The 16,587-nt window shown below is 37.4% G+C and overlaps 1 protein-coding gene across 3 annotated transcripts in view; it reads left to right on the top strand.

The window, feature by feature from the left end:
• Positions 1-16,587, top strand: part of KLHL5 (kelch like family member 5) — a 64,305-nt gene that overhangs the window by 44,215 nt on the left and 3,503 nt on the right. For all 3 annotated transcript variants that reach the window (XM_036418566.2, XM_036418552.2, XM_036418557.2), the window contains exons 6-10: positions 39-225; positions 6,725-6,949; positions 7,872-8,034; positions 13,121-13,333; positions 14,187-14,358. In XM_036418566.2, the coding sequence (XP_036274459.1) occupies positions 39-225; positions 6,725-6,949; positions 7,872-8,034; positions 13,121-13,333; positions 14,187-14,358 (960 nt within the window). The remainder of the gene's footprint in view (positions 1-38; positions 226-6,724; positions 6,950-7,871; positions 8,035-13,120; positions 13,334-14,186; positions 14,359-16,587) is intronic.

Here is a 16,587-nt window from a genome sequence, read left to right as displayed (position 1 = left end):
TCATTCAGTTTACATATAACTCTTTTTTTTTTTCCTAGTTCCTGGCAGACATGGAAAACAATGCACTTTTTCGGGATGATATAGAATGTCAGAAACTAATTATGGAAGCAATGAAGTATCATTTATTACCAGAGAGACGACCCATGTTACAAAGTCCTCGGACAAAACCTAGGAAGTCAACTGTTGGTACATTATTTGCCGTTGGAGGAATGGATTCAACAAAAGGTATTAAACAATCTTTTATTTGTGGAAAAATTAATTTTAATTAGTAATAAATATGGCAAGGATCTCTTTGGGAAAATGGCTGGCTCTAACATTGGGGTAGGAAAAGTACAAAATAAACCTAGAACATCTTGTAGAACCAGAAAGTAAGAAGTGCTCAAAGAATGATGGAGACAGATCAAAGAACAGTTTCTAGGGGTTACCACTGTCCAAGCTAGAATAATTTCAGCATCAAACATATATAATGTAATTAAAAGATTACAAAGTATTAAATCATGAGTGTTCATGAGCACACTGATTCACATAAAGAAGGGTGAAGGGAAAGCTCCTCCTTATAATAGAATGCCAACTGATCAATGTGAAAGCCAAGATGGGATTAGAAAAACACCACATGGCAACCACGATAATAACTAATTCAGTCAAAAGTCATCAATGGATGCTGAAACTAGTAGGTGTAAGTTTAAGAACAGGATATTTAGTCTCTTATTAGTTACAAAAGGTAAAATAGTCTCTTTACAGTGGACAGACCTGACACACACCTTAACCAAGTAACCAAAGGTCATATTACCAGCAGCATGTGCATTTTATAAGATGTGTAGAGAAGAACTCAGCTGCACCTATATGGTATTCTTGCAAAAAGTGTATAATTTGAATTTGTTCATAAGAAAAAGACAGACAAATTCATATTGAGGGGCATGCTACAAAATAACTTGTCTGTCGCTAGTATTCCAAAATAACCATGTCAAAAAATATAGAAGAGGTTTAGGAATTGTTTCAGATTATGAGAGATGTGTAGGGTCAGCTAGCTCTAAGGAGACATGACACCTGTATATGCATATAATGCATCATCACCTTGGATTTTCTTTTGCTATAAAGGACATAACTGGGACAAATGACAAAGTCCAAATAAGGTCTTTGATTAGTAACAGAATTATATAAATGTTAATTTCCAGATTTTGGTGATTGTTTTAAGGTTTTGTAAAAGAATTTCTTGTTTTGAGGAAGATATACTGATGTATTTAGAGGTAAAGGAGCATCATTTCTGCAATTTACCCTTATACAGTTCGGGGGGAAACATACATACATAGAAAGAAAATATAGTAAAACAAACATTTGGGAAATCTGGCACAAGGACATCTGGGAATTCTTTGGATCATCCTTGCGACAGTTGTTATAAATAGTGAGTGATAGATAAACACCATGTATATTGCCTCCCCGGTGCCAGATATTGTGCTAGGAGCTTTCTCTATATTATCTTGCAGTACACATTAATCTCTTCCTCTGAATTCTGACCATCTGTAATCCCCTGACAATACAGTCTCTGACTATGGTTACCTCTCTGGTCTCAGCTCATTCTACTTCTTCCCTCCCTCCTTCTGCCCAGTCCCATTGGCCTCCTTGTCCAACTAACATTATCCCATGTCGGGATTACTGCATTAGCTATTCCCTGTCATGGATGCTCTGTGCCTTGAAACTGGGATATCTAACAGAAATTACTCACTCAGATCTCCTTTCAAATGTCAATATACTAAAGGGGAGCATTGAGCATTGAGCACTCAGTACAACCTCTTACCCATCACTTTCTAATACTTTGCTTACCACTTTCTATCTCTTTAGTCTGCTTCATGTTTCTTCATAGCAGCTGATATATTTGTTTATGGTCTGTCTACCTCTTCTCCCCAGGTAAGCTCCAGAACAGCAAGGATTGTTGTGTTCCCTAATACATTCCCAGAGCCTATAAGTGCCTTGCACATAAACAACATCTAATGAAGGTTGCCCTCTGCCACCTCTTGAATTACTTTTATGGCCTTAATGCACTTGATGCACTTGATGCATTAGTCATGTCTAAAGGTTTCTCTTCTATGTAACATCTCTAAGAAATACAAAAATATGAGCTCTGATAGAAAGTCTTATATTGTTATTTAACTTTTAGGTTTATGGAAGCAAAGATAGATATAGATCCAAATATATAGGTATTATTCCATATAACATATAGCAAAGTGTTATATATGTACAGATGATTAAGTTCTAAATAGAGGTGTGATGATTACATAGTATAGAAGTACATAAAGTAAGATAACTGATTAGAGTTATAGTATAAATATTTGAAAATTTTTGTAGAGCTCTACAGTCCACATAATCAGTCTTCAAATACTGGATATTAAATATCTACTATGCCCTAGTTGGTTTTTTCTCAGTGGATAGAGCATCAGCCTGCAGACTGAAGGTTCCTGGGTTCAATTCCAGTCAAGGGCACATGCCTGGGTTGTGGACTCAATCCCCAGTGTGTAGCATGCAGGAGGCAGCCAATCAATGATTCTCATTATTGATGTTTTTATCTCTCCCTTCCCTTCCTCTCTGAAATCAATAAAGATATATTTTAAAACACACACACACACTCACACATACACACACACACACACACACACACACACACACACATATATATATATATACTGCTAGCTCCCCTCCATCTTTCCCTCTCCTTTTCAACCCTTTACCTGTTATCTCTTTATTAATTACTAGGGGCCTGGTGCACGAAATTCATGCACAGGGGTGGGGGTGTTCCTCAGCCCAGTCTGCACCCTCTCCAATATGGGACCCCTCGAAGAATGTCCTACTGCTGGTTTACAGGGATCAGGCCTAAACCAGCAGTCAGACATCCCTCTCACAACCCGAGACTGCTGGCTCCAGCCGCTTACCTGCCTGCCAGCCTGCTCGCCCCCAAATGCCCCCCACCAGCCAAATCACCCCCAAGGCCCCCCATGCCAGCCTGCTCATCACCAACTGCCCCCATTGCTGGCCTGCTCACCCCCACCCTCTCTTCGCACTGGCCTGCTCACCCCCAACTGCCCCCCCCCTATCCTGATCACCCCCATTGGCCCCCCTGCTGGTCTGCTTATTCCCAACAGCCCCTACCATCTGATCCTGGCCAGATCAAAACACACACACACACACACACACACATACACACCTGCCACCCAAGGTCCCAGCCCCTCCTTTTTTCCTTGAGCGGAGGGCCAGGGCCAGCTGAAGCAAGTATCTAGGATTTATTTATCTTGTATAATTGAAACTTTGTAGTCTTGAGTGGAGACCAGGACCAGCCAGGGCAGGAAGCTTGGCTTCCTCCATCAACCCAAGCCTCCTGCTCAGCTCCAGCTCCATGGCTTCCACCATTTTTGTTGGGATTTATTTATCTTCTATAATTGAAACTTTGTAGCCTTGAACGGAGGCCAGGGTGGGAAGCTTGGCTTCCTGCATTGCTGTGGAAACCCTATCCTACTGCTTGCTCCAGCCCCATGGCTGGCTGCCATCTTGGTTGAGTTAATTTGCATAGTTGCTCCTAATTGGCTGGTGGGCATGGCTTATGGATGTAGCAGAGTGATGGTTAACTTGCATGTTTCTTTTTTATTAGTGTAGATGCTCTCTAACTTCATTTTATTCTCATAATTTTAGCTTGTATAAAATGTTTTATGTTCAACTTTCACCTCAAACTTTGTGTGTTCAAATCTTCTCTGACCATGTCTCCCAGACTTGAAAAGTTGGATTCATAGTTCAGTGTTCCTCAGTGGACACCAACTCTGATGTCTATTTATTTAAGGAAATAGACATTTATTGGAAGGCTATTGAGAAATAGGCAGGAGCTATATTCACTGTCCCTTCTTTATAAATCCTGCTTTCACTTTTAAATCCCAGGTGCAAGCATTCATTTGACTATATTTAGCTCAGTCTTTAGTCCTACACTTCCAATGGCAAAGACAATGTATATCTGTCTTTTCAGCTTTCTGGGAGATGGGTTCCTGCCTGTCATCAAGGCTTATACATACCGTGTAAAATTCCCCAAGCATGAGAATGGGACTCAAAATCTAAGTACCCAGAGAAAACAATATATACCTACTGCCACCCTCTGCCCCCAGTCACCAAGTGACTTTTTCCAAATGGGTCTTATTCTTCCATATTTCCATTGCTATCTTTCTAATTCCAGCTAGCCTCCTGTAAGCCCACAAATTTTGGCCATGTTATTTTATGTTGTTCATGTGTGCCAGGCATTATTCTATATCATTTTATCTTCATAGCAACTTTCAGAGCTGAATGTTATCATTAACCTCTTCTGTAGATAAAGATATGGAGAGAGAACTTTAAACAGTACTCTCTGCTTCGTTAACTCTTCTATTAACATGCCATTTTCCTGCTCAAAAACTCCAGCAATTTTCATTTCTTACCACAAAAAGTGTAAATTTCTCTTTCTAGATTTCAAGGCTTACTGTAATCTGGCCCTTGAGGATTGACAAATATTATATCTGAGTTTTTCTTAATAACACTCTGACCTTCAATCCTATGCAAGCTGTCTTCCTGGGCCTTACCTTATTCTTAATAAAGAAAAGCTGATCACGTTAGTTGATCATTGGGTTCTTGGTCTGTAATGTGTCTGTTTAGTATAGAGTCCAACAAATAAACTGAGAATGATTCTAAGTAGCCATTAGGAAAATGTTATATTTGTGCCTATTTTTAAAAGTTAATTCTTCCATATAAATTAGGGAAGTTCTAAACTTTCATGTAGAATTTTGCAGTTGTTAGGGCTTTCTTATGCTTTGAGATATATATATATTTTTCAGATAGTGTTTTAAGACTTTATGTAAGATTATGTTTGATATTAGCAAAAGAATTTTTGTTACCAAGTAGATATAAAAAAATAAGTTAAAATCAAAATGAAATAACTATTTCTTAAATCCATTAGCAAGGAAAATACATTAACGAAGGAATAGTTTTAAGATCAAATTTAAAGAGATGCATCAAGTATACCATTATATAAAATAATTTGAGTGTATGAGTAAAATCTCCTTATAGCTAAAAACTACAAAGAAAGACTATTCAGCCCTGATTGGTTTGGCTCCGTGGACAGAGCATCAGCATGTGGACCGCAGGGTCCTGGATTTGACTTCGGTCAGGGGCATGAACCTCAATTGCAGGCTTTCCCTGGCCCAGGCCCTGGTTCAGGGCACGTGCAGAAGGCAACGAATCAACGTGTTTCTCTCACTTCAATATTTCTCTCTGTCTTTCCCTCTCTCTTTAAAAATTAATTGGGGGGGGGGGGGGGAAAAATAAATAAATAAATAAATAAATAAATAAATAAATAAATAAAAATTAATTGGAAAATATCCTCAGATGAAAATTTTTGAAAAAAAAGACTATTCAAATTCAAAAGTATTTTTGAACAGCTACTATGTACAAGGGAGTCTACTTTATCGCCCTGTGAAAATATAGAGATGGAAAACGACTTGGTATTTATTTAAAATAACCTAAAATTTTTATAGAGTAAATAATGAAAACTACAATAATGAGAAAATTTTATAACATATATAATGAAACTATTTCTAAATTTTAGGGGATTATCAATAATATTGGTGCTTTGATGACCTAATTGCAATAAATTCGTTAGGATAAATGTTTATTCTGGCTGGTATCCTATAAGAATAGCACTGATTGCATGTTATCTTAAAAGCGTAAAAGAGGGGAGTAAAGTAGACACTAACTAAACTTTGTACCTGAGGGTGGGTTTTTTTCCCCCTCAACTCCACTGGTCTCACTTCGTAAATAGAACATGAGTTCTTTGACTCCTCCAATCCTTACAAAAATGTAGACACCATCAGATAGTTACTTCATAAACTTCCCACACTTGTTCCCAAAGAACATGATCCATACTTATGCTGCTGTCCTCCCTGGTTGCAATGGAATGTGTGTCCTCTTGCTCCCCCTGTGACACCAGCCCCTCACCTGTGCTCTGATATTACCCTTCCCCGCCTCTCAGGATCCCGTCATCTCCTGTATCTTCAGCTTCTCTCCGCATAACTACATCCTTCCCATTACCTTAGAAACAAACTCAGGTTTTTCCAATTTTAAAAGCAAACCAAGACAAAACCTCCTTCGACCCAGCTCGTAATTTCTGTCTTTCTCTCCTCCCCTTTATAGCCAACCTCTTCAAAGAATCATCTGTGTTCACTGTCTCCATTTCCTCACCTCCCAATCCTCTTAACCACTCAAACAAAGGACTCTCCTTAAAGTCACCAGCAATGCTGTTTAGTTTTCATCTTACTTGGCCTTCTCAGTAGCATTTGGTACTGTTCACAGTCCTCCCTGCTATATACTTTTTTTCCTTAGACTTCCATGACACTAAACTACCCTGGTTTTCCTCCCACTTCTAGCTAATGCTTCTCGACCTTCTTTGACAAATAATTTTCTTTTACTTGATCTTTTAATACCAGAGCGTAATATATGCCCTGGAGAATAAATAGTAGGAGCTGTATGCCCTGGTGAATGCCCTGGAGAATATTAGCAGACAGGGTCAGAGATATAAGCAGGGGCCAGATCATGCAGGGGCTTACTGGAAAATAATAAAGTATTATTGTCAAAGCTCATAATTATGCTTTTATCTGTATAATGTCATAAAATACTCAATCATGGTGAAATTTTTATTTACATAACTTTATGTATTACCATTAAGGAGCAACAAGCATTGAGAAGTATGATCTCCGTACCAATATGTGGACTCCTGTAGCAAATATGAACGGGAGGAGACTGCAGTTTGGTGTTGCCGTGTTAGATGACAAACTGTACGTGGTTGGAGGAAGAGATGGACTGAAGACTTTGAATACTGTGGAATGCTACAACCCCAAAACAAAAACTTGGAGTGTCATGCCTCCTATGTCCACACATAGGCACGGCCTTGGTGAGGATCACCGCGGATTTGTTCCTAAATGGGATTAGGTCTCCTCAGCATGTTTACATTGTGTACCAGACACAGCAAGACCAGAATTGTGGCAGCTGCAGAGTCAGAACGGGTCGCCACGCATTTCTTCACGTGCTCTCTCTCATCTGAGGGGTAGGAGCAGAGAAAACAAGCATGTACGAAAATGTACATGTGCAACTAATACAAATGAAAGCATGAATATTTTAGTGTAGCATGATGGGCTGATGAGCCACCTTTTGACACATGTGTATTTTGTGTTGACAATTAGTATTGTCTAACCTAATTGAAATGCTTATTTAAACATCTTTAGCATTATTGTGTTCTATTTATTAAACACAAATGAGTAAAACCCAGAAAATTTTAAAGAGGCACAGAGAAGGCAATGATGAGATTTTTTATTTTTGCATTCAATAATTCACTGTTGGTCCTCAAAATACTGCGTCTAAAAGTTTTTTAAATATATTTTTAGACATTTATTTATTTATTTTTGTTACTCCTCATCCAAGGATATTCTTCCATTGATTTTTAGGTAGAGTGGAAGAGAGAGGGAAAGACAGAGAGAGAAACATTGATTGGTTGCCTCCTGCCCACGCCTTGACCAGGGCCTGTGCCTGGGCGGATCCTGCAACCAAGGTATGTGCCCTTGACCAGAATCAAACCTGGAAGGATTCTTTGGTCCGCAGGCTGACGCTCTACCCACTGAGCCACAGGCGCTCTAAAACTTTTAAGACCAGAGCTATAGTGCAGTTTCTCCCCCTCACTCACCCACCTGTCTACCAAGAAGAGCTGTGAGTAAACCAGATGTCTGCATCATAAATTTTTGCTTAAAATTACATGTTTAAGATTCATTGTACTTACATTTCAATTAAAACGTGATTTTTACGTCATTCTGGTCTTGTAGGTGTGGCTGTATTGGAAGGTCCCATGTATGCAGTTGGAGGGCATGACGGCTGGAGCTATCTGAATACAGTGGAAAGATGGGACCCTCAGGCGCGCCAGTGGAATTTTGTTGCCACTATGTCCACTCCCAGGAGCACAGTAGGTGTAGCAGTACTCAGTGGCAAGTAAGAAAATATTTAGTTCTCTTTAAAACAATAAACTAAATTTATTAAGCTAGTAGAGGCCCGGTACATGAAATGTGTGCACTCAGTGGGGGGTCCCTCAGCCTGGCCTGCACCCTCTGGCAGTCCAGAGCCTTCGGTGGATGTCAGAATGCTGCAGAGGCGGGAGAGGCTCCCACCACCACCACTGTGTGACCATCCATGAGATCAGCTTCTGGCTGAGCAGCATTCTTCCTGTGGGAGCGTACTGACCACCAGGGGGCAGCTCCTGCATTGAGCATCTGCCTCCTGGTGGTCAGTGCATGTAATAGCAACTGATTGTTCTACTGGTTGGTTAATTTGTATATTAGCCTTTTATTATATAGTATATCATGTCCAATTTAAGAATATACATAACTAAATCACAAAAGGGAAATATTTCGAGTGCTGTAAACAAATTACTATTTAAATAGTCTCTTTTATAGAAGTTCTGATATAAATATTTCAACAGTAAGTTGAAGTGTGCGCCCTTAGTAAAGAAAGCCTTGCTGTCTTTCAGATGCAGTAGTGCTTCACTCACCCCAACAACAGTGTGTGCTCATTCATAAACCAGTGTTTTTCTAACTTGCTTTATCAAAGTTGCAATGTTTTAACTATTTTTTTTAATATACTTTTTATTAATTTTAGACAGAAAGGGAGAGGAAGAGAGAGAGAGAGAAACATTAGTGATGAGAGAGAATCATTGATCAGCTGCTTCCTGCATGTGACCTACCAGGGATCAAGTCCGCAACCTGGGCATATGCCCTGATGGGGAATCGAACCATGATCTCAACCACTGAGCCACTCTGTCTGGGCTGTTTTAACTATTTTGTTGGTGTCCATTTTCAGTATATATTCAGAATCTGGAAAAATAGAAACTATATTTTTAATTTTCAAAAAATGTATGCAGTTGATTGAAAAAATATTATGCATCTTTATCACTCCTTTGTGATTTAAACAAATCACACAAGTCAGTCAGAAAAAGTAAAGAGCCATATGATTTCACTCATATCTATGATAATAAAAGTATAATATGCTAATTAGAACAGACGGGTGCCTGCCGGTGGCCAGAGAGAAGCCTGGGTCCCGGGTGCCTGGGGGAAGCCAGTGCCAGCAGCCAGGGGAAGGAAGGCCTACTCTTGCACGGATTTCAGGCCTCTAGTGTAGGATATAAAACTGAAACTCAGGAACACAAACAGCCGTGTGGTGGTTGCCAAAGGAAAGGGGATGGGGAGAGAAGAAGGTCCTAATAAGGTGACAGGAGAAGATTTGGCATTAGGTGGTGGGCACACAGTGCAACATACAGATTTTGTAGCATAGAAACCCACCCCTGAAACCTATATGTTCACGCTGACCAATGTCACCCCAATGAATTTAATAAAAAATTGGCAGGCTGGAGGGATCAATAGAGGAGAAAATAGGAACATATATAACACTTTCAATAATAAAGATTTAACATGAAATAAAAATAATTTTAAAACAAAAGAATAAATCATTTCTCTATGCCTCAATTATTTTTGCATTTTAATTTCTTTATTGATTAAGGTTTAATCTAGTAAATGAAAAACTTAGATAAACTACTGTTTTGTTATTTTAATTTATTTTGCAGTGCTTCCTAATGCAAAATATAGTTGTTTCTTTAGGAAAGAACTGTTTCGATGTCTTATGAGTTTCAATCTGTATCTTAAAAATTTCAAAGTGTTGCTGAAACTGATTTGGCTTAGTGGATAGAGCATCGGTCTGCAGACTGAAAGGTCCCAGGTTCGATTCCGGTCAGGGGCATGTACATTGGTTGCGAGCACATCCCCGGGAAGGGGTGTGCAGGAGGCAGTTTGTCAATGTTTCTCTCTCATCGATGTTTCTAGCTCTCTATCCCTCTCCCTTCCTCTTTGTAAAAAATCAATAAAATATTTTTTTAAAATTTTTTTTCAAAGTGTTAAGTTTTCCATTCTACCATGTTTGACGGAAAGAAGCTTTATTGAGATTTTCAGTTGCTTGGCTACTTTTAAGCCACTGGCTGACAAATATTTTTGGTAGTAGAATCTCTTTCAAATAAAATCTTACTAAAACCTCATTACTTAAGACAAATAGAGGTTCAAATTACACTAAGCTTATTTTAAATGTACTATAAGGTCAAGTTTATAATATTTATTTATTATACATTAAGACTAAAAGGCTGTTTTTAAGAACACCCAGATTATTTGTTTTGTTTTGGTAGTCCAAATGAAGAAAATTCTGATTCAAAAATAAGCTGAAAATAGTAACAATTATTTTATCTACTAGAGCAATTTAATTGGAATCTCAGGAAACCTCAGTTATGTTTTTTCTAAGTTTAATTTCAAACAGTATCTACCAACCATTGACATTCTTTTTTAAAATTATTTTTATTGATTTGAAAAAGAGGGAGAAAGAGAGTTGCTTCTTTATTTATTTTTTTAAAATATATTTTATTGATTTTTTTACAGAGAGGAAAGGAGAGAGATAGAGAGCTAGAAACGTCAGTGAGAGAGAAACATTGACCAGCTGCCTCTTGCACACCCCCTACCGGGGATGTGCCCGCAACCAATGTACATGCCCTTGACTGGAATCAAACCTGGGACCTTTCAGTCCGCAGACCGATGCTCTACCACTGAGCCAAACCAGCTTCGGTGAGAGTTGCTTCTTGTGTATGCCCTATCCATCCAGGGTCAACCATCGGCATTCTTGATCATAATTTTAAAAGTTAGGGAAGACCTAATTTTAAAAGTCAGGAAAGGCCTACATCTTACATTTTAAAATATTTAGTATAAGACTGTCACAATTTGACATCATATATATATATATATATATATATATATATATATATATGTTTTTTTTTTGTTTTTTTTTTACTGTCATGGGAAAGAAAGATGAGTTCTGAATCTTGCACTTAATTAAGCCAGGTGATATTTTTGAAAATTAAAACTATTTTTTAAAACTTAAATTTCAAATGAACTATTTTGGGGACACCCTCAAGTCCTCCACAGAATCCTATTCTTAGAATACAGTTTGAAGACCATTGCTTGAGAGAATGATTCTTCACAAAGTGTTACCAATACAACTTAGCCCTTAATATTAGCATAGTATAAATGTTGTTTATACACTTAATGTTTCCTAAAAACATTATTTTCTAAAAGAATGCAAATAGAGACAGACTTCATTATCCTCTCAAACATGTATACATTATTTACCATATGTAAAATACTGTTCAAAATAATTTTAAAATGATCATTAATAATCCTCTGAGGCAGGGCTTCTAAATTATACGGATGATGAGATTAGGCAGGTGGAAGTTAAATAACTTGTCCACAGTCACAACTGGTAAGTGTTAAGTGACAGAACCAGGATTCAAACCCAGAGAGTCTGGGCTCAGAGTTCATTACAGCCCCTTTCACAGTAAAGATCCATGAATTCATTGTGAGGAGGTTAAGGTGCCTTGAAGCCTCTTGTACTGTGTGTGTGTATGTGTGTATGTGTGTGTGTTTATGTGTATGTGTGTTTATGTGTGTATACATGTATTTTTAATTGTTGATATTTTCTACTTAGTGATGTCTTCTAATATTCTGTGATAAATATTTAGATAATTATTCTATCAACTACTGGTTAAAGATTAGAATAGTTTAATATTAAGAGCAGTGACACAAAAAAAGTAGTACTTCACAGATTACAAATTTTAACAGATTAAAGTTTCAAATAAATTGAAATTTCCATATTATAATATAGCTTAAATTTAGAACTTGTAACAATTACTACAACCTTATGTTGCTATTTAAAATAGGATCGATCATCTTAAGTTGGTCCAAAGGTTGTGGGTTATTGTTAAGCTGATTAAAATATGATCATCTTATTTAAAAACTAGATTGAGTGGCATAGTGAACTTTAAATTATGGATTAAAATTATGAAATCTGTCTTTAAAATATGTGTATTATCCAAATGTAAGTACTTAGAATTTTAATGGGCAGAACCTTGGTACAGTTCAAATATTATTTCTTGAAAATAAAAATCTAGTTAAATGTTAAGGCCTCTAGAAGTTAAAAATGCATGACCTTTAATAGTAGCAATGAGCTGAATTTCTTACTCTTCTTTTGTTTTTAATCCTCACCCAAAGTTATGTTTTTTATTGATTTGAGAGAGAAAGAAAGGTGGGGGGAGAGAGACAGAGAAACATAAATGTGAAAGAGAAACATGGACTGGTTGCCTCATACATGCCCCAACTAGTGATCAAACCTGCAAACTTTTGGCGCATGGGATGATGCTCCAACCAACTGAGCCACCTGGTCAGGGCATACTCTTTCTTTTAAAAAGCAATAAAAAAATAATATGAAGAACTACAAGTAAATAATAAGTACAAGAAGAGTTTGTGCCTAATAAAAATATTAAAATGTTCAAATATTTAAAACATTTGAGCCCTACCTGATTTGTCTTTGTGGATAGAACATCAGCCTGTGGACTGAAGGGTCCCAGGTTCGATTCCTGTCAAGGGCACATACCCAGGGTTGTGGGCTCCATCCCAAGTGGGGTCATGCAGGAGACAGCCAATCAATGACTCTCTGTCATCATTGATGTTTCTATCTGTCTCTCCCTCTTCCTTCCTCTCTAAAATCAAAGTATATTTTAAAAATAAAAATAAATAAAACATTTTATACGGTATTTAGAGTAAAAGACTTTCAAATTAGTACTGTATCTTAATTGAAAATGAATTAAAGTTGACCAAGGCAGCATTTATATACCATATTTTCTATATTCTAAGACATTTAACATCTCTAAAAATACAGAGCATTTTACAGCCAAGGGCGGGCAAGATGGCAGCTGTGAAGCAGTTGCTGTCATGTGAATTTGGTGTTCTTTTATATGTATAGTTAGTGATATCTGATATATCCAGATATATACATATGTCATTTAATTGGTAACATGTCATTTTTCAAATGGTACATAAATTGACAGTGTATCTTATATTCAGTGGCACCTTAAGTTAATAGAAATACCATAAGAATAACCTCTTTGACTTAAGTGTAGCACTGTTTCTTATCATTCTGTTTGTTCTTTTTACAGACTTTATGCGGTTGGTGGTCGGGATGGAAGTTCTTGTCTCAAGTCAGTAGAATGTTTTGATCCTCATACTAATAAGTGGACACTCTGTGCACAAATGTCTAAAAGGAGAGGGGGAGTAGGCGTGACCACCTGGAATGGATTGCTGTATGCTATCGGAGGGCACGATGCTCCCGCCTCCAACTTGACCTCCAGACTCTCAGACTGTGTGGAGAGGTAATTTCTTGTGCAGGAAAACTAGGAATACAAAAGAATGCAATATGCCTCAGACACTTTCAGAAAAATTTATAATTCTTTATTGAGCATCCACCACATGCTATTTTCCTTAGGAGCTTTGTAAATATTGGGTTGTCTGCTCTGCCATCTCTCAGTCTGCACCCTAACCACCTCCTCAGATTCTTGTTTTATAACTGCCTGCTTCAACTTTACCTTAGAATTGATTATATAATTTATTAATTGAGCCATAGGAAAAATGTTTATTGCATACCATTTTTTTTGTACTAGACACTGTAACTAATAAAAAAAAGAAAAGGAGCTCAGTGAATTTCAGAGATAATTAATTAGGGGCTAGAGCAGTAGTTCCCAACTTGGGGCATATGCCCTACAGGGGAGCAATTTGATTTTTAAGGGGGTCAATTCAAGAATAAGTTATTAACAGTGAATTTTTTGCATTTCTTATGGTTCTAGAGACCTCTTATACAGTATATAAATATATATTGTGGCATATTTATGCATTTCAGTTCTCTGCTATATGTTTTGAAACTTTATTTGCTATTTTTTCATATCACTTCATATTATTTTTTAACAGTTTCTTAGTGATTTCTTCCTCAGTACTGCAACTGTCCTTTTGTTCTTTTATGTTTCTCTTTCATGGATGCCATGTTCTTTGGAAGCTTGTTTAGACCAAGTTAAAAGTTTTTAGGAAAGGATACTCTATTCTCTAAACTATGTGCAAATGCATTTTGTATAGCAGATAATAAGACAAAAAGATAGGCTTAAAGAACAACACCATTTTTACATAAAATATTGTGAGGACAATGTCAGCTCCAGTTCTAAACTTTTCTTTCAGATATGATCCCAAAACAGATATGTGGACTGCAGTGGCATCTATGAGCATCAGCAGAGATGCGGTGGGAGTGTGTTTACTTGGAGATAAATTATATGCTGTTGGAGGGTATGATGGACAAACTTACCTTAATACAGTGGAGGCTTATGATCCCCAAACAAATGAGTGGACTCAGGTATGTCATTTCATCTTTCATTATTCCAATTATTCTGTGTTGTTTTTTAATTTTTTTATTTAATTATAGTTGGTATAGAGTCTTATATTGGTTCTATTAGTTTCAGGTGTACAATACAGTGATTTGACCTTGCAATGTGGTCACCACATTAATTCTAGTAATCATCTGTCACACCATGTAAAGTGTACATATATCCCACATCTTCCTTATCCATTCATCTATCAACAGACACTTTAGGTTGCCTTCATATCTTGGTTGTTGTAAATAATGCTGCAACGAACATAGAGCTACATCTAACTTTTCAAATTAGTGTTCTTGGTTTTTCTTTATATAATAATTATCCAGAAGTGGAATTGCTAGGTCATATGATATATCTATTTTTAGTTTTTTGAGGAATCTTCATATTGTTTCCATATGGCCTACATCAGTTTGCAGTCTCATCAACAGTGCACCATAATGTATTTGATAAAGGTTGATATCCAAAATATATAAGTAACTCATACAACTCAATAACAAAAAACAAACAATCCAATGAAAAATGGGCAGAGGACATGAAAAGACACTTCTCCAAAGAAGACATACAGATAGCCAACAGACATGAAAAATGCTCATCATCACTAATCATCAGGCAAATGCAAATCAAAATCACAATGCGAACCACTTTGCACTAGTCAGAATGGCTATTATCAGAAAGTCAGCAAATAACAGAGTTGGTGAGGATGCAGAGAAAAGGAAACCCTTGTGTACTTACTCTGTTTTTGTTAAAACAATTCTTTCAGTAAAACAGATCCTCTCAATTTTTTTGGAGGCTTATGATCTCCAGACAAAAGAGTATCAAAATATATAGCCTGAACAGGATAAGTCGTCACTTAATTAAATATAAAAAACAAGAAGGACTCATTAATTTTATAACATAATTAAAATCCAAAATTACCTTTATAAGTTAATACTACTCAGGCAAATTATTGTTAGTTGGTATGCCACCATTTGCTTGCTGGGAATTGGTGAGATGTTCTAGCATTGCTAGAGCTGACAGCACCACTGTCAGGCTATGAGAAAGAGAGAGGGAGAGAAGATTGTGGAAAACAAAGAGGGTAGTCGGAAAAATCTGAGCCGCTTACCCATACATGACCAATAATTTTTAAATACTCAAGCCATTGACCTTTAGGAGAAGACTAAATGGCTGTTCATAACCTAATTAGTTAAGATGGTAAAATCCTAAATTACATGAACAAGTAAAACACTTGACCTGCAAATTATAGCAAGAGTTCCAAACGTGTTTGTTTCTGGGAGAGCCTAGCACTTCCAGGAATGGTCTGGAATGGTCTTTTGAGATCTTTCAAGAATTTTGTGCCCCACTTCAGTATCTGGTACATAAAAGACATGCATATGTTTAATTGAGCCAAAGTTTTGTGGGTTTTTTTTTTACAAAAAGCAATGATAAGTACTGTTAAGAAACAAAACTTATGCCAAAACCGGTTTGGCTCAGCAGTAGAGCGTTGGTCTGCGGACTAAAAGGTCCCGGGTTCGATTCTAGTCAAGGGCATGTACGTTGGTTGCGGGCACACCCCCAGTGGGGGGTGTGCAAGAGGCAGCTGGTCAATGTTTCTCTCTCATCGACATTTCTAGCTCTCTATCTCTCTCCCTTCCTCTCTGTAAAAAAATCAATAAAATATATTTAAAAAAAAAAAACTTATGAGAATCGGGCTGTCATAGAACTTAATTACTTAGGTGGGTAAGGTCTGCATGTGTACAGAGAGCCCACAATGTAGAGTGGTGAGATGAGGAGTCCCATGGTATAGGCAGTGAGTAGTTATAGAAAACCAAAGAGAAAAAATAAAATGGTTTTTGAGAGGGCTTCAGTGAGAAAGAAGTTGAATTTAAGCTAAGGTGACCAGACGTCCCGCTTTTGGCGGAACATCCCCATTTTTAACAATTTGATCGGGACTTTTTAAAAACGCCGCGGGACTCGGGACAAATTGTTAAAAATCGGGACGTCTGGTCACCTTAATTTAAGCTAAACCTTAATGGATCCAACTCAGAAAGTAGAAAGGAAGGAGAAATTGTGTGAGAAAACATGAAAGAAATACCACCAAACAGAAATATATGGGCTCTATTGAGGAAGTGTGGCTAGCTGAGAAGAATAGGAGTTCTTTCTGAAGAGGAAGGTTGGGGTCAGGATGGAGGCCAATGAGGGTCAAGCTGAAGAGTCTGGGCATGAGAAGTCAG

The sequence above is a fragment of the Pipistrellus kuhlii genome, unplaced genomic scaffold (genome assembly GCF_014108245.1).
Source record: "Pipistrellus kuhlii isolate mPipKuh1 unplaced genomic scaffold, mPipKuh1.p scaffold_m20_p_1, whole genome shotgun sequence".
In the NCBI taxonomy this organism is placed as follows: Eukaryota; Metazoa; Chordata; class Mammalia; order Chiroptera; family Vespertilionidae; genus Pipistrellus; species Pipistrellus kuhlii.
Note: the sequence above shows the minus strand (reverse complement) of the source record. Positions and strands in the feature narration are given on the sequence as shown.